This window comes from Megascapheus bottae, chromosome 27 (genome assembly GCF_031878675.1).
Source record: "Megascapheus bottae isolate mThoBot1 chromosome 27, mThoBot2.hap1, whole genome shotgun sequence".
In the NCBI taxonomy this organism is placed as follows: Eukaryota; Metazoa; Chordata; class Mammalia; order Rodentia; family Geomyidae; genus Megascapheus; species Megascapheus bottae.
The window spans coordinates 4569084-4586729 of record NC_143535.1 but is presented as its reverse complement, the minus strand read 5'-3'; the positions used below and the strand labels follow the sequence as shown (position 1 = coordinate 4586729).

Below are 17646 nucleotides of genomic sequence, written 5' to 3'. Positions count from 1 at the left end.
ATGAGTGGAACGGAAGATGCCGGGCACCAGTGGCTCGTGCCTGCAATCTTAGCTACTCAAGGAGTCTGAGATCATCGGGTGGAGGCTCAAAGCCAGACCAGTAAGAAAATACATGAGCCTCTCATCTTCAACTACCCAGCAAAAACCAGAAATAGAGGTGTGGCTGGGTTGGGAGAGGCCAGGTGGGCAGCTTTTGTGTCAGCAGGGCATCGTATTGTCCAGTTATGGGCCATGCACACTGTTCCTTCCTTCTGCTTCTAGAGCAGGGGGTGGGGGTGGGGGTCAGGCCAGGCCACCCTAGGCAGAGGCTCAAAGAGGTGGTTCCTGACACTACCACAGGGTGGCATCGGAGACCGTGGCTGTGGGCCCAGAGCAAGTCTGGAGGGCTGTCCCCACCTACTCTCCCTCCTCTCTTCTGGCCAAGGCCAGAGCCAAGGTACAGGGTCTGTCTGTCTTGGCCCGTGGTGTTGTCCCTGGGAGTCTGTTGCTGCCAGTTCACTCCCTGATTCAGAATCGTGTTCCTCCCATGAGCCCATCCCCTCCTTCCAGGGGAGCCCAGCCCTGAGTGAGCCTGTAGGCTACGGGGTGGAGACTTTGGAAAGAGGAAAGGCCTTTCCCGTGGCTCAGGCTGGAAGGGCGAATGAAAACACAGGGGCCTCACGAAGGGCAGGCCGGTTGCCTGAGATCACGTGGCTGAGCTGAGGCACCCAGATGTTCCTGTGCTGAGGAAGAGAAACACAAGCCCAAGGCTTGGTTCCCCATCTGCCACCCAGTGTCCTTGGTCACTGCTTTGCATTGATGGGCCATATCTAGAATAGTCACCCAGAACCTCAAGCACCTGCTGCCCCTGAGAGGTGAGCCACCTCCATATAGAGTGTGCCCGGGCAGCTGGGAGGGGGCTGCTCCGTCTTCTTTAGATCTCTCCAGATCTGAGTTCTACACCTGCTTCCATTTCTTTACTCACCCGTGCACTCAGCAAACACATCCTGAGCCTAACTTTGCTAATCACAGGATACAAGAAACTCCACCTCCCTAGGGATCCAAAGGTGGTATGTTTAGAGTCAGAGCTGCAAGACACCACGGAACCAACAGCAAGGTGGTCAGGAATGTGGGGGAATGAAGACACGGCGGCACGGTGTGAGAGACAGTAGGCAAAGGACACTCAGATGGAGGGGTCTGCCTGCTGTTCCTCACACATGTCCCTTGCCTGCCAGGATGAGGAATCCCGGATCCCTGGCTTTCCTGAATACTCTGTCTCTGGCACATAGCTGGGCTGTCTCTCTGCCCCAGCTGTCTCCTTGGAGTCTCTGCCCTTGGGCCTTCTGCTATCTTTCCTAATGATAGACTGCTCTCAGTATCAGAAGTAATCTTTATCTTCTCTAATCATTTCTAATCATTTCATGTATACAGCTCTCACCTGACTGCAGAACTTTATCGCCAAAGACCTTGCAGACATAGTTTCCGAACTGTATGGAGGAAACTTGTACAAAATCCTCCAGTCAGACACTTTGGGAAACATTAGCACAGACCACGCTTCAGCTTCTCACACACACTGGACTATAAGAGGGACACACAGGGTGGGACGGTTCCTGGTGTCTGGAGCGTGAGGCCCATTCCTCCTGCTCACAGGACATCTCAGAGGGCGAATGTTTATGGTGAGACCTTTGGGCCTTTGCAGTAGCCAGTCTGTATCCTGGAGGCTCCACCCAGGATCCTGAATTCAAACTTCCACTGGCTCAGGCATCACCTTCTCACTGAGGCCCTCTCCAGCAACACTCTTCATCACTGCAGCCTCGGAGCCCCTGCTCCCAGCACTTCTGATCCCCCCACTACCCTGCTCTTCCTTCCATTTACCTTCAAAAGTCTTACATACACTTCACAGGACAGGGGTGTGTGGTCCTTCTCTGAGCACTTAGAAGGCTCGTGTGTGGCTGCAGTTCAAGAACTGTCTTTGCAATGAAGGAATAAATGGTTTTGCGGCAAAGCTGTGTCTTAGAGGGGGGCCCAGCTGTAGGGTGAACAAGTGTCCAGGGGACACTCAAATAAAGCGGGTGTGTGGGGCACCTGGAAACCGCATGTCACTGGTGTGGGGCAGGACTGCAGTGGTGGCTCTTGAGCAGACTACACACGCTTGCTTCCCTGATCTGGGCCTTCTGCTTCACTCTTTTGTACCTGGAGCCTGTGGAGGTTTACTCTACCCTAGGGATGGTTTGAGATCGAAAGGACCCTTTATTTTGGCTACTTTAGGGTCAAGCCTGTGTAGGAGGTAGAGGGAGGGCTAAGATGACCATCTGGTACTGGGAGGGGACAGGAGAAAGGGGTAGGTGTGGGGAGCTAATCCAGGTGCTGGTGGAAGCACCTGTGTGGTGCATCCTCCCCTCCCCCTTTGCCCCTCCAGCTGTCACTTAGGTCCTGTCTCTGTGCCAGGAGCAGAGCCCCAAGGGCCGCAGCTGGGAGGAGAAGAGTGGCAGCGGAGTCATTAGTGTGGGCTGGCAGGGGCCCAGCCTGCTTCCCTCACAGCCTTTTACAAAAGGGGCAGTTGCACTCTGTTTCTGAAGGGTTGCAGTCTCCCCACTGAGATCTCAGCCTGGCTAGGCTGGGACTGAAACACTGGGCGAGTGGGGCTTTGCATTCCTCTGGGGCCCTTGTTCCCTGACTGCTGAGGTGGGTGAGTTGGTGTGGGGAGGTTTTGGAGGCATCTGTGGTAGAATGAGGGATAGGGTTTACAGTCTGGAACTAGAATCTGGAGGTTTGAGTGTCAAGGAGAAATGTTTGGGATTGTTTCCCCAGCTAATGCTTCCTCAGACAGGAAATGCTCTAGCAGCTATCTGTATGGCATCAGATCGGGCTGGGAGGCTGTGGCAACTACAACTCCCAGCATGCAGTGCAGATGGCTACAAGGAGAGTGGGAAGACCTGGGGTCACACTCTGGCCGTCCTGCAGCTGTGTATTATGTATGATCATCAGGCAGGGCCTTGCCAAGCTGCAGGAGGCCTCCATCTTCCCAGAAGCATGGACGCGACTGCCTCCTCAGACTCCCGGACACACTGTCATTTGCCAGCTAGGAGACAGGCACATTTGTCAATGGCTGCTCAATATTTGCATACTCAGCATGGCAGTGGCAAGCCTTCTCACACTGGCTCACACTTAGGCCACATATCCACTCACAGACACACATGTCCACACTCAGGCATGGGTGTGCACACCACACCTCAGGACTCAGGGACCAACCATCCACAGAATTCCTGGTTTGCTAGGTGGAGCCCATTACCACATATTAAAGGGCTGTGGATCCAGACTGTACTGGAAATGAGGTTAGGTCTGATGCTGTGCCCTTTGCAGCCTCCCTGACCTGCTGCTCTTAGGAGAGGGGAAAGAGGCTAGGTCCCTGCTGGAGAGGTCCGTCTCCTCCTCTTCTGAGTAGATGTGTCCTTAGTCTAGTCAAGGTTACATACATTTTGAACCCTTCTCCAGCCTTGGCTGCTGAGAAACAATGTGGAGAAACTCTACTGTGTGTGTGTGTGTGTGTGTGTGTGTGTGTTTTGTGACCACTGAATCCTTGCTTGAAATTGCACAATGGTTTGGGAGGCGGGCTTTTCTGGTGTCGTAGATGCCACAAAAGTTCTCACATAAACTCAGTTCTCTCCACCCCCACAGGCACAGCCTGGGCTTACTGACTGTTTTGTACCAGATGTGACTCGCTGTGACAGCTCCTAACCAGTGTCCGGCCAGAGACACCTTCCAGAGAGCCTGCTGAATACCCAGTACTCAGTCTCACCCAGGCACTGGGCGTGCTGCTTTTCCAAGAGCTGCCCAGAGCCCCTCTGTGGTCCTGCCCCTCCCTCCCTGCCAGGGCTGCAGCTACTCACCTTCCATGTCCCCTCGGTCCTCCCCCCCACCCAGCACCCTGACCACCCACAGCTCTGTGTGCCCCACTCATGTGCATCTAGGCATGTGAGTGGCTCTACGCATGTCCCATAGCCCACAGACCACAGCTCGCCGCCCCTGCCCTGCCCCGGCTGCTCTTCATTCCCCTCTCCAGATGTGCCTAGGGCAAAGCTATTACCTGAACGGATGGTCAGAATGAAAAATTAAATTTCTACTTATCCGCCTCACTCAAGCATTGCCTCACGACCAGTGGGGCTTAGAGCACAGGGCCTGGCTGAGCCTCACGGCTGCCCCCCAACCCCCATGGAATCCCCAAGTGGCATAAAGGGTGCTAAGGCTGGCTGCTACTCAGAAATTGCCCAGGAGCACAGCAATAAACAGTCCTAAAAAGGCCCAGGTCACCTGGATGGAGCAGTTCTCTAGAGGGGGCTGAGAGATGTCCCCCTGAGCCTGGCAGTGGATTGGTGAGTGGCATGCCTAATGGGGTTGCAAACAGCAGAGTCCTGGTGTGTCCCTCTTCTAGCTAGAGCTCATTTGCCCTCTAGGTACAGCACTAGCATGATGACCTGCACTGGCAGGACAGCACACCGCCGCCTGGATGAAGCACCTAGGCTGACCTTAGATGCTGCAGCAGGTCAGGGAGAGTAGTAGTCTCCCACCCCACTGGGCTTCCTCTCCTCTCAGCTCCCAATCTGAGCTTGGACCTGCATTCTTAGGCTTTGGGAGAGAAAAGGCTGTGATTCTCTTGCTTCCTCGGCTTCTGAGGCAGGCACACTGTAGAGCTTAACAGGGCCTCTGGCTGGTCCTCTATGCAGGGGAAGACAATGCTGTTGTGTTTCTTGGCTTTATCCTGATTTCCCACTCAGCACTCCAGGATAGAAGGGGATACATGGTGACATGGGCATTCTAGCATCAAGGGAAGGCATCACTAGTCATAAGAAACTTGAGATTCTAATTGTTAAAAAAAAGCAAACACTGAAATCCATATTACAGAGTAGGAGGCTGAGGCCTAGAGAAGTGAAGAACTTGCTCAGGGTTACAGGGGCCAGAGCTGATCTTGAGAACACACGCAGGCCAGGCTGTGCTGTCCTGAACCACACTGCCTCTGAGCATGGTCCATTCCCTGTCTGATTTCTCCGTACGGAAAGAAGGTGTGTGTGTGGTGTGTGTGACTGCTCTTCCCTTCTGTTTGCCAAGCGGTGGGAGTCCCTGATCCCTGGCCTGCATGTGTGGAGAGGGAGCCTTTCCAAGGCACCAGCCCTGACCCCAGGAGCCGAGCACCACTGCCCAGGTTCCCAGAAGCCTGACACCCTCTGCATATATTATGTTACTTCCCATCCACTTAGCAGCATGGGGTCATCGCTTTTCATTCTAGAAGGTTCTTTCTGTCACTTTCTCACCCTGTAACTAGCTCAGGGACTGACACTCCTTGTGAGGTTTGATGGCAATGACTCTTTTGCCGCCTTGTTTTGATGCTTCCCTTAATCATGATAATGACAGAGGTCATGATAATAATCACAGAGCCCTGGCCATTTATGAACAGACTGATCTGTGCTAGCTAGGTCGCCCAACCTACATTGCGAATCATTCTGCCAGAAGCCTTTCCTGCCAGGCAGGCTGCATTATCCCCACTTTACAGAGGAGGCCTGCGTGGGGCATCCCCACAGGACACGCAGGCCTTGCTGGCCCTTTGCCCTGGGAGCACCATGCATGCTGACAAAGATCAGGGGCAAACACAGCTCAGCTGCAGACACACAAATGCCATGGCTTTGGGCTGTGTCCCTGCTCTCGTCTCCCTGCCTGAGGCAAGCCTCACCCCTGCAGCCCAAAAGATTTCTTCAACTGCAGGTGTTGGACTGGAAGATGAGCTCCAAGCACAGACCTCCCTGCCGAGCTCGAGCTCGCATGCCACAGGGAGAATGTCCTGCTGGCAGATCCCTGAGCAAGGCCACCTCCCCGAACAGCATCCCTGGGGACTTTATGTCCTCCTCCCTCCTGACCCTCTCTGATTGGGGGGGCACCCTAACTGCTCCATATAGCCCTAAATAAAGCCAAAAGGAAAGCAGACCTAGACCAATGGCTAGAGCAACAGGGAGAACCAGAAAAGCAGGAAAAGAAGACACAAACTTCCCAGAATGACACAGCTTGAAGGTGTGTCTTGGGGAAGGGGGAGGGGATGTAGGCAGCAGAGAATCCCCCCCCCCCCGGGGTGGGATGGCCCCAGCCAGGCCCTTCCTACCTGTGATATTCACCTCCACCTGGCCGGAGCGGGTGCCGATGGGGTTGGTGGCCTCACAGATGTAAGTCCCTGCCAGACTGTAACTGATGGGTCCCCTGAAGAACAGGGTTCTGTTCTGGGCCTCCACACCCTTAGGGAGGGAGCCATTCAACCTGTGGGCATGGCGGAGACAAGGTGTAGGGTTAGGAATCTTCCAGACCTCTGGTCAGGAGCTTGGTTCTAAGCATAACAAATTTTTTTTTCCCCCTGAGTGCCTATAGTAGGGTCAGTCTTAGAAGGAGGGACAAAAAAAATCAATAATAATTTCTTGCATTTGGCAGTTTTATATTATTCAGCATATTGGGTCATCATGACACACACACACACACACACACACACACACACACACTCACAGCAAATGACTGCAGGTCTCATTTAACAGATACAACCTGAAGTGCAAGGCCAAAGGAAACCCATCTAGTTAACAAGCAGCAGAGTAAGACCTCTAATCAAGTCTCTGGACTCCCAGTGGAATGCTCTTTCTACTGGTTGTTGGTCCTTAGTCTTCTGGGTACTGTTAACCATAGAGAGATGCCTTGATCCTGACCCTCCAGATCTTCTGAAGTGGGACGGCCCTGGCAGGGCATGCTGGAGTCCCCTGCTTCTTAAAATGGTGTGGACTTGCTCTGCACTACGGTCCTCTGGACACCCATGTGAGCTACCTCTCTCCACCCCTCTCTTGGTGTGTTTCTTTTAGATCTCTATGGGAGGAGCCAGGTCCTTGGAGCTGGCTGGAGGAGGTTCAGGCCCCAAACCATGAAGGTGGAAATGGGCTAACGGATGAGGGGCGGGGACTCTAGGAGCACGGGCATTCTAGGCTCACAACTGCCTCCGTGCCAAGAGTCTGGAAAGAAGGAACAGGAAAGATCTGGGATGCTCCAGAATGCCAGCTTCCCCGGGGAAACCTTGATAAAAATAAATACTAAGATAGGAGTGACTCACACTGCATCACCAAAGGAAAATGACAGAAGTTCTTTCTTAGTGACAGGGAGAGGGGAGCCCCCACTGGCAGGGTAGTTCATCCTACTGACCCTGGCACTCAACTGTGTGTGTGCATGCTTGTGCGTGCAGCAGATACGAGGTCTCTTAAGGTTCCCTTCTTACTGAAAAACCTGAGCACCCCCTTCTGCCCCCCGGCCTGAGGCTCCGGCATGTATCTCAAGTACTCACGTGGTCCAGTGGTACTCTGTGGCCGGGGGGTTAGCATCGGCTTTGCACGTGAGCTTCACATCTGTCCGCAGAAGGTACCAGTTGCCATCAAACCCCTCGATGGTCACCTCAGGCTCGTCTGTGGGGCAAAGGATGATTTTGGGAGAAAGTGAGGTCAGCAAAACAGGACTTGGGGTGAGGGAGCCCCAAGGCAGGGAAGGAATGGAAGGAACAGAGACAGGGGGACAGTTGGGAGAGAGAGGGGGACATGGCACGGTTGAACCTCAGAGCAGAAAAGGCCAAGGGGAAGGGGAGGGAGGAAAGGAGGGAGCTTGGAGGGTGGGGCTGGAAGGGGCGGCCCAGCTCCCAGCCCCAGCTCACACTGCACGTTGAGAGTGAGGCTCTCCTTGAAGCGGTCCAGGTGGTAGTTGACAATGCAGGCCAGGGACTGCCGGTGGGCTTCCCGGCTGGGTACGAGGCGGTACCGGCTGATGACTGTCACCGTGCCATTGGGGTTCCGGATCTCCTGGTACTCTGCCTCGCCCTTTAGTCGGGTTTCCCAGGACACCACGCTGGGAGGCTTCCCATTGGCTGAAGTGCAGGTGGCCACCAGGACTTTGTCCTCCTGCCCCTTCCGGGCACGAAGCACGGCCTGGGTGCCTTCTATCCAGTTGGTCGGTTTGGCTGTGGTGAAGGGGAAAGTAGCAGCGGATCAGTCCTGTGAAATGGGGTGCTCCTCACTCTGCCTCTGCCTCCCTCAGTCACCTTAGCCACCTGCTTCTCTGTGCTTCCCCAAAGCCCCTCCTGCGAAGTGCTGCCTCAAACCCGTGTTCCCTGCTGCACTGTTGAACTTCTGCCTTCTCAGAGTCTACCTGAGCCTTTTCACTCCAGGTCGGTGCTCTACCACTTGAGTCACAGCTCCGCTTCCAGCTTTTCTTATCCAATTCCGTCTCACTGACTTTCTTGCTCCCACTCGCTCTGAGTCATGACCCTCGGAGCTCAGCCCCCTGCGTAGCTAGGATTCCAGGTGTGAGCCTCCATTGCCTGGCTTGTGTCATGGTTTTTGGCCATGTGCCTTGGCCACTCACAAAGTATCCCAAGGCGAGACTTCCTACCTAAATATTGACTTCCTTCTTTTTCTTTCTTTTTTTAAATGGTGGTGGGGATGGGACTCAAGGCCTCACATGTGTGAACTACGCTCAGCCTCTGAGCTATACCTTGCTCTGTTTGATCATCTATTCTGTCCATCGCTTTGTCTTTCCTAATCCCTAGTGAATTGTGGACAGCCTGGCTAGAAGCCTAGAAGTTTGCCCAGGGAGAATATCAGGGCCACTGAGGTGGCACTGCAGAACAGCTGAGCCCCCAAGGCCACTGGCAGATGGGCAAATGGCGTGTGTGCGGGGAGGGGCCGGGCCAGCTTACCCATCACAGTGAGATTGAGCTGGCTCTCGCGGTTCCCCGTTGGGAAGGTAGCAAACTCGCAGATGTAGACGCCCTCGTCCTCCAGCTCCAGCCGGGAGAGGCGGATGGTGCCGTCGATGAAGGATGGCCGCAGGAACTTCACGCGCTCACGGTAGGGAGGCAGCACAGAGACACCCATGGCTGGGTTATAGATGGCCACATTCTGCTTGGAGCCATTGGTGGCCTTCTGCCACGTAACCTGGGTGATTTTCACAGCAGGCAGTGGGTTGGCAAAACTACAGTGCAGTACCACGTCGGTGCCGATGAAGCCGTACATGGAATCGTTCACCTGAACCACCTGCGAGTGGGTGCCTGGAGTAGGGAATAATGGGGACGCCGTCAGGGCCAGTTACTCCCTGTCCCCCTCGCTCCCTCGCCGTGAGTTTTATGGCAGTCATTACTTTGTAAATTCTTCTTACAAAAATACTAATTACTTGTTATAAAAACACTCTGGGCAGTACTAAAAATTACTGAGAAGAAAATTATGCCACCACATGACAATCTCTAGAATTCATCTTCTGTCCACATACATGAGCACAATCAGAATTATACAGGGTGTGTGCCGGCATGGTGGCTCACGCTTGTCATCCTAGCTACTCAGGAGGCTGAGATCTGAGGATCAAGGTTCAAAGCCAGCCAGGGCACAAAAGGACTTGAGACTCTTATCTCCAATTAGCCTCTAGAAAATGGGAAGTGGGGCTTGGCTCAAGGGTAGGGTGGTAGCCTTGAGCTGAAGAGCTCAGGGACAGCGCCCAGGCTGAGTTCAAGACCCATGAACCACCCCCCACACAAAAATTATACCATACAGATTACCCTATCACTCCTTTTCCATTTAGTAACATGTTACTATTGCTGCTCTCTATTTATCTATCATCTATCTATCCATCTGTCCACCTATGTATCTATCCATTTATCTACCTATTTCTGCATCTATTTATCTATGCATGCATACATCTGTCTGTCTGTCTGTCTACCTACTTATCTTCTCCACCACTTTGAGATAGGATCTTGCTACCTATGTAGCTCATCCTGGCCTTGAACTTGTGATCCTCCTGCCTCAGCTTCTTGATGACAGATCTACATCACCACACACAGCACATCCTTGGGAAGTGTCAGATGTTTTGCTTGTCATTACAGCCTGTGAGCGCTGAGCTTTACTTTCCTGGACTCAGTTCCCTCATCAGATAAATGGGGCAGATAATCCTGTCCTCTCTACTTCAAGGGGTTGCCAGGAGAGGCAAAGGCACAGGGCTGAGAAAGTGCGTCATGCAGCAGGAAGCCGCGGGGGAGCATGAGGGTTCACAGGGCTGCACATTATGGCCATTGCACTGTCTTCTCCCTCATGTCTGGGTCCTGCTCCCTCATGCCCAGGATCACCCCGTTTTCTGATGGCCAGGAAGAGGGACGGCTGGGTCTCGGTTGGTTCTCTGAAGCCTGTATAGTCAGGTCTAGATGCCTTAACTTGGCTTTTGGCATCTATGGTAGTTGCCTTTTGTCCACACCTCCCCAGAAATCACATCGGACCTGTCTTCAACATGGCTCATTTCTGTTCCCTTTCTACCCCAGAACTGTTTGTGGAGTGACCATAGGCCAGGATCTCTTATTGGTACTTGGGTCACATCAGTGAGTAATTCAGTCAGCCTTAAGGGGAGTTCAGAGCTCATCCACACAACCCTTCTACACTTTGGTTCATACAGTAACTCCACTGCGAGGGTCCCTTTCCCTCTCCATCTATGGAGAGCCCACTGACGCCTCCACTCCGCCCAGCTACAGCTCTTTCTGGCTTGGAGTGCTGCTTATCTATGTTACATATCTGCTCAACTATCTGCCTAGCTATCTTACATATCCGGTGTCCTGTCTGGCATCCAGCACACAGGACAGGTTTCCAGGTTTCCCTTTCTCTACTACTAGTGAATGGGTCTCGCTGGATAAATTGCAATGGATTTGCAAGGCAGGAGCATGACCGTCTCACATCTAGAATGTTTTCTGTGTTACCATCCTTACTTTTGAAATTGTCTGTCTCCTCCAGCCTGGCCTAGCCACCCCAGCTCTAGGTCTGCCTTCCAGCTCTCAAGCCTCTGCTCACCTCTGAGCCTGTCAAGTCTCCACAAGCTGCGTCCTTGCCACACATTTGTGAACTCATGTCCTTGCAAGTTATCTTCACTTAGTCAGTTCATGGGGTGGTGGGGGGAGGAGTTATCAATAGTATCTATAATGAGGCCCCCGGGGAGTCTAGGATCTAAGGGTGAGAAGCGGGGGGCCTGTGCAGGATGGAGACTCAGGAGCAGGGCGGGCCTGGGCCTCCTGTGTGGGCTCCCACAGTCAATGTGTGTCACCACTCTGCAGCCCTCCCCTCCAGGAGGCAGGCGGCTATGGAATCCCTATGCTTAGACACAGCAGGCACTCTAGAAACCTTTGCTGGGGCAGGTGTGGTGGTACACATCTGTAACCCCTGTGCTCTGAAGGCAGCAGCAGGATCTTGCATTCCAGGCCAGACAGAGCTGCTGAAAACAGAGAATGAGGAACCCTTAAGGTCAATGTAGTATATTTGCCATTTGCCATATAAAAAAATACAACAATGAAACATGTTGAAATTGTTCTAAGAAGGGGCAAGCCAACAGAAGGTTGATGGGGATACAATGTATTCATGTATGAAAATGTCATAGGATCCCCCCAAGAAATGTATGGTAACACTGAATAAATAGGAAGGAAGGAAGGAAGGAAGGAAGGAAGGAAGGAAGGAAGGAAAAGAAATACTGATGAAGAAATCTGTCTTTGGTTCCACATAGGCTGTGTGTGTGTGTGTGTGTGTGTGTGTGTGTGTGTGTGTGTGTGTGTGTGTGTGTGCAGGAGCACTAGTACTGGGGTTTGAACCCAGGGCCTAAGTGTTGTTTCCTTAGCTTTTTCTTGTTGAAGACAGGCACTCTACCATGTGAGCCACAGCTGTATTTCTGGTTTTAATTGGAAATAAAAGTCTCAAGAACTTTCCTGTCTGGGGTGGCTTTGAGCTCGGGCTGTTCTGTGGTTGCCTAGTCCCTGTCTGCTGTGACACCTTGGCCAGCCATTTCCTCCTTTTGAATCCTTTCTCCTGCAAAGAAGCCAGCTGGGCTCCCAGTTCCGATGCGCTCTCCTGGCTCTGTCTGACAGCAAGCAGCCCAGCCCAGCCCAGGCCTCACCCCTGAGAAACAGGGAGGTCAGTGGGTCAGCCAGTCCGGCACTCTTGCTGACTGGCCGGCTGGAAAGCAGCTAAGCCCCACAGGCTCCTCCCCATCCTCTGGTAGGATAAGTGGGTACTCCCTGCCCCTCCCACAGCCTCCACTCCCCAGGTCTGCTGGAGGCTGCCCAGTGGCTGAGATAATACGGGCATAATTGGAGAACTTGCGCCACACAAAGCCAGGAACTGGAAAAGCCAGTTGGAGAGCTTGGGACCTGGGTGAGAGTGGGGGATGGGACGTGGGCTCCCAGAGCCATCTTGAGACTGGTACCAAGTGTGGTGGGTTTGCACAGGAACACAGCTCCCCAACCCCGCCATGTTGCATAGGGCTGTGTGTGTGTGTGGGGGGGGAGGTCAGCAGGGCACAGGCCGGGGCACACAGACTGACAATCACCCACAGCTGCCAGGGAAGTGATGGCACTCTCCAGGGCAGGGCAGGGCAGGAGGGAAGGTGGCAGACAGCGCCTGTGTGGGCCAGGGAGGGCACGACAGGGCCTAGGCACCTAGGCAGTGAGAGCTACTAGCTGCAGCCCTGTGGCTTGACAGCCCCCTCACGGGCCACGGGGTGTGTCCCGTGTCCCTGTCCTAGTGCTGGCAGGAGGGCCAGGGTGGGGCGGGGAGGGCCTCTACGGAGGTGGCTTGCTCACTTTCACTCTTGTCTGTCATAGGTGACAGTCAGCCGCGTCTGGGAGGTGGCCCTGGACAGGCGTGATGGGCTCTTGGAGCAGTGAAGGGGAGGAGAGCTTGGAACCTGGGAGGGAGGGCTGGAGGCCCTCAGAGCCCTACTCTTCACCATTTCACTCCAGGACGACTGACCCAGACCCAGACTTCTGCCAGAGCTGTCTAGTCACCTGGACAAGGGCTGCAGAGCGGACGGCATTCCTAGCTCTGAGAGAGCAAGCCTCTTGAGGGGAGCAGGGGTCACCCCTGAAAAGGGGCAGGAGGGGCAGGAATCCTAAGGCTTCAGAGAAGGGGCCAAGGTAAGGGATGCTTACTCAGGATGATGTGTGTGTGTGTGTGCATGTGTGTGTGTGTCCACGGAGACTGCCCAGCCTTGGGCAGACCTGCCTGTCCCAATGCCATGGAGAGCGCAAGCTGAGTGGCGCCCACCCTCTGAAGAGTGCCAGCCCCTCCTCAGGAGCCACGAGGAAGAGCCTCGCTATGGCTCGGTTTGTGCCAAACTGCGTATCTCTAAAACAGGGGTTCTTACAGTCAACACTATAAAACCATACGCCCCAGAAAACTGTTGTAAGACTTAAATAAAGGAGTACAAGCAGCACTCAGCACATAAATGCTTAATAAAATTTGCTACCATGACTACCACCAGCATCACCACCATCAGCATCATCATCGTCTATGAAGCAGGCTTCCCTTTCTGAATTTCACTCAACACCTACCCCACATGGGGCATTGCACAAGGTGCTACGAGGTCATTCTTCTAGGATGCCCTTGTAGGTCTCATGTCTTCCTTCCCAGCTAACACGTGTACCTCAATGGTATATAACCTGTGTCTCTACCTTGTTATTTTCTATTTCTGGGCTGGGTAGGGTCCATATCCTATGCACAAGAGTTGGCAGGCCCCCGTGAGGGAGGCAGGAGCAGGCTGGGCCTTGGATGACTGAGTGCACTAAATCTCATCCTTGTAGGACTGGATAGCCCTGGATAGGGCTTAGGGGAATATTTGTTCACCCTCTGTTCCCCAGGAAGCGGGCACTGCTCACAGAAAGCACCAACGCGCCCCCCCCCACTTATTCCCACAGCAGTACATTGGAATGTAATGGACCAGGCAATCCATCACTTTCCGAGTCTAGCAGCCTCTGGCCCGATGGCTCTCCTACTCTGCTCCAAACCTGACTGTGGCTCAAGCTGGTTCTCCAGAGGCCTTGTTCTGGGTGATGTACTTTTTGAGCCTTAAACATCATCTAAAGAAAGATACGAACTCCTGCACTCCTGCAGCCACAGCATCTGCAGGCACCTGCCCAGGTCTTCAGGGAGCCCGGGTGCAAAGGCTGCTCTACGTAGAACAAGGAGAGAAGAGGGGACTGATGAATGCAGACAGCGTATCATCCATGCCTGCCCAGAGGGGCTCTTGCATCCTGAGGATAAGGAAGGTCTTTTTTCCTGACTTTGCCTACATTCTCCCTGACAATCCCTAACATGCTTAGGGTACAGAACACGGCTTCCTGGGGCCTGTGCTTCGATGCCTCAGTTTCTCGCACAGATGTTGGGCTGGGCAGTTTGAGTGACCTGGCTTTTGAGAAGTGCTGAACCAGCAGAGCAGGCGTCGGGCCTGCAAAAGCCCCAGCTCAGCAACAAAACACAAAGGCTTCTCAGTTGTGGTGGACAAACCTGCTCTCCAGGGCCCTGCCCTGCCTGCTGTGGAGCTAATCTGCAGGCGGGAGGTGCAGGTTCCCACACAGGGTGTGGCTCTCTCTGCTCCCCTCGCACTGGCTTTGAGCAGTTTCTCTACTTGCCCAGTTAGTCCTCAGACCCCTTCATGGATGCCACACAGGCTGGGACTAAGCCCAAGTGAGTGGGTAGCTGAAGAGGAGGTACCTTGGGTGATGGGAGGCCTGAGACCTGCCTGAGGACCCCCAGCTGGTGGGCAGGAATGGCAGCACGTAATAGAAAGAGCAAGTCTGTGTGTGTGTGTGTGTGGCATGTGGGCTCCCCAAGGGCCTTTGTGAATGCAACATCTTCTGGGATCCATTTCTAGGGCTTTCCCGGGATGCTCCCTGCCCCTCCTGCAAATCTAGGAATTGGCAGGAAGGATATGACTTCCAGTAAGAAACAGCCAAGTGCGAATGGAGAGAGAAAGGGTCCCCACCCCCTGCGGAGTCGGCATGGAGTGGGAAGGTGGTAGGACCCCCCCTCGTGTAGCCTTTATCCAGGCTGGCTCCTCCCTTTCCAGAGCCCAAGCTGGATCTACCTGGGAGAGCTGGCAAGAAAGGCGTGAGATCAGGAAAGAACTGCCTCTCTGGGGGTCTCCTCCTGGAAGGCTTTGCCATTCAGTGTCACCTGTTCCCCATCAGGTTCTACCTGCAAGGACCCACAAGGGCAGGGCTCTGGAAGCTCTTTGAACTTGTCTAGTCTCATATCTGTGCCCCAGGCGTGGTTCCCCATTAGTTTAGGGGAATCTTAGGCCCTATCATCTGCCACTAGACTCCCCTCCACACCTGGAATGGGGCAAAAGGAAAGGGGCTCAGAAGGGCCAGTGGGCAGGCAGAAGCAGCAGCTAACCCAGTTCTAGTCCCGGGACTCAGCCTGCCCTCTAGGGCCAGTGACTGGAGACCAGTGGTGGCGCTGGCTCTGTGCTATAAGCCCAGCACCTTAGTGCCCTGCCCTGGGCTTGGTGGGAGGAGAGCCCTGAGGATTCTTTCCCAGGGACGGTCCTTGTGAGGTGGCTCCAGGACACCTGGAGCCTCTGAGCCCCCTCACCACCCCCTTTAGCAGCAGTGATGATAACATCCCATGATCCCACAGTCGGGGGCTAATTGGTACTGTCCAAGCCCAGGCGCCTCCACCCTCCTCCAGGGTCACAGAAACTGCCCATGTTTTCCTCCTGGTTGATGCTCCCCCAACTCCCCACATAGAGCTGGTTAATGATGGGCTGTGGAGTTGGCGCCCGACGCCTTGGGCGGGGGAGCACAGTGCGTGGGAGAAGAGGGGGTGCGGCAGCCTGGGAAAAGCCCCGACAAGGAGCTGGATCCCAGGATCTTGCAGACAGGCCAGGCCGGCCCTGCTCTGCCAGCAGCACAGAAGCCCTGGGGTGGCGGCAGCGGGGGGGGGGGGGGGGGGAGGGGGGGGTGGTTGCTCTGGCAAGTCCTATTTCTCCCTGAAACCTGGAAGGACAGGTTGGGGGAGAGGTTTTGCCTTTTCCCACCAAAGAGTAAGTGGTGCTGGAGGATGCCTGAATCCTGTGGGCCTATTTCCAGTTGCTGGCTGTTTCCTAGGGCCCCTGGCAGGCAGATGCTGAGCCAGCACCTCATTTCCCCCAGCACCCAGGGTCATGGTGGCTCCCTTCTGGCCCTGTCTAACTCCATCTCTAGTCTTTAAGGTGGCACCTCTTCATCTATTCTATAGCTCCGATCTTGTACCACACCCACTTTTCCTCTGGACAGGAGGTAGGGAGGGCTTCTGCTGAAACGTGGGAGAAGCAGTTCTAGTCCCCACTGCTTCTATCTGGATTTGGGTAGAGTCAGTATCTTCTCCTATTAGATGGCAATGCTGAACTCAAGAGCCCTGGAGAGCTGTTCCTGACGCGCCCAATCCCAGCTTTGCCCTATGCCCTGGGTCAACATCAGTGGAATATGTGGATCCAGTGTCCCTTAGCATTTGTTTACTGGTTGGCCCTCCAGGAAGTCCTCCGGGATTACACCCAGGCTTTCCACTGAGCTCAAAGCTGGGGTTCACGGGTTCTTCTATAACCAAGCAATCACCTCAGCCAGCTGACATTAGCTCCTTCATAATTTTTGTTGACCCCCCACCCCTATTGGTCCAATGTACTGCTCTGTGCCCCTTCCAACTGGCACATCTTGACTCCCTCATTTTCTCGGCACTCTTGGGAACCTTGCATCTACATCCTCTGCTTCCCTCCTTCCTTTGCTTTGCACCAGGTCATCTTGTGCCAGTCTACAGCAGGACAATGCTAAGTACCTTGGTACCCCAACCCTTACTTGCTCAGCTACCAGTGTAAACTTCCCATTTTCAAATCATCCTGTGGCTTCTTGCAGTCCCCAACATCAACTCCCAGGTTTTGGGGGGGGGAGGCTCTGGGCTTTATTTTGGACCTCTGTAGCCTCCAGCCATCTCTTCTTTCTATGTTTTCTCTCTCTTGCCACACTGAACAATTCTCAAGTCCTTGTCATGCTCTTCCTTTGGCCAAAAAAGTACACCTGTGATTTTAATCCTGGAATCATCTTGAGGAGATGGCATCCAGAAGTGCACCCCCCCACACACACCCTGCCGCCCCCATCCATCAAAAGGGAGCTGTTGAAGATCCAGCACTCTGGCATAGGATTTCTGGCCAGAGCCTGACAAACAGGAATTACAAGGGTGCCCCTAGTGGTTGTTTAAGGCTGTGCATTAGCTGGGTTCTTGGGCCAGAACCTAGAAACGGCATAAGCCAAGGGGCTCCGCTAGAAAGTGAGGCCTCACACCTGCACACCAAGAGACTCAGGTCAAGGATGGAATTCTCTTTCCTTGACTGAAAGCAGGAAGTGACACCCAACTCCTTCCATACCCATAACCCCCTGTGTACTTCCCAGTCCCTACTTCCCATTCCTTTCCTGTCTCCACCGCCCCAATCCACAGCATCCAGTCTCCCTTCTTCGTCACGCCAGACCACAAGGTGAAAAACTGTTTCTCATCAAAGCCAGCTGCAGCCCTGAGGCATTGCTCCCAAGATCGGAGTCCTGCTTGTATCTGCATGTGTCTTCCTCCCCCTCCCGCTATGTCCTCCTGAGGCAGCGGGGCTACTCCTGCACCATCTCGCAGACCTTGAAGGCCAAGATTCTGAAGGGGCCAGGTTCTCAAGCGGATCCCAGCCTCTCTGCCCCAGCAAAGGCCTTGGTCTCCCAGCACATGCACAGCATGGGTTTTCCTCCACAGACATCCAATGACATGGACACATTTTGGGATGTGTAGGCAGCAGCCT

General features: G+C 54.1%; 1 protein-coding gene across 1 annotated transcript in view; it reads right to left on the bottom strand.

Annotated features, from left to right (window-relative positions):
* Positions 1 to 17646, bottom strand: part of Nectin1 (nectin cell adhesion molecule 1) — a 53695-nt gene that overhangs the window by 1699 nt on the left and 34350 nt on the right. Inside the window, exons 2-5 of the mRNA XM_090319334.1 lie at positions 8738 to 9088; positions 7697 to 7999; positions 7337 to 7454; positions 6128 to 6279 (exon numbers count right to left, since the gene is read on the bottom strand). Of these exons, the coding sequence (XP_090175460.1) occupies positions 6128 to 6279; positions 7337 to 7454; positions 7697 to 7999; positions 8738 to 9088 (924 nt within the window). The remainder of the gene's footprint in view (positions 1 to 6127; positions 6280 to 7336; positions 7455 to 7696; positions 8000 to 8737; positions 9089 to 17646) is intronic.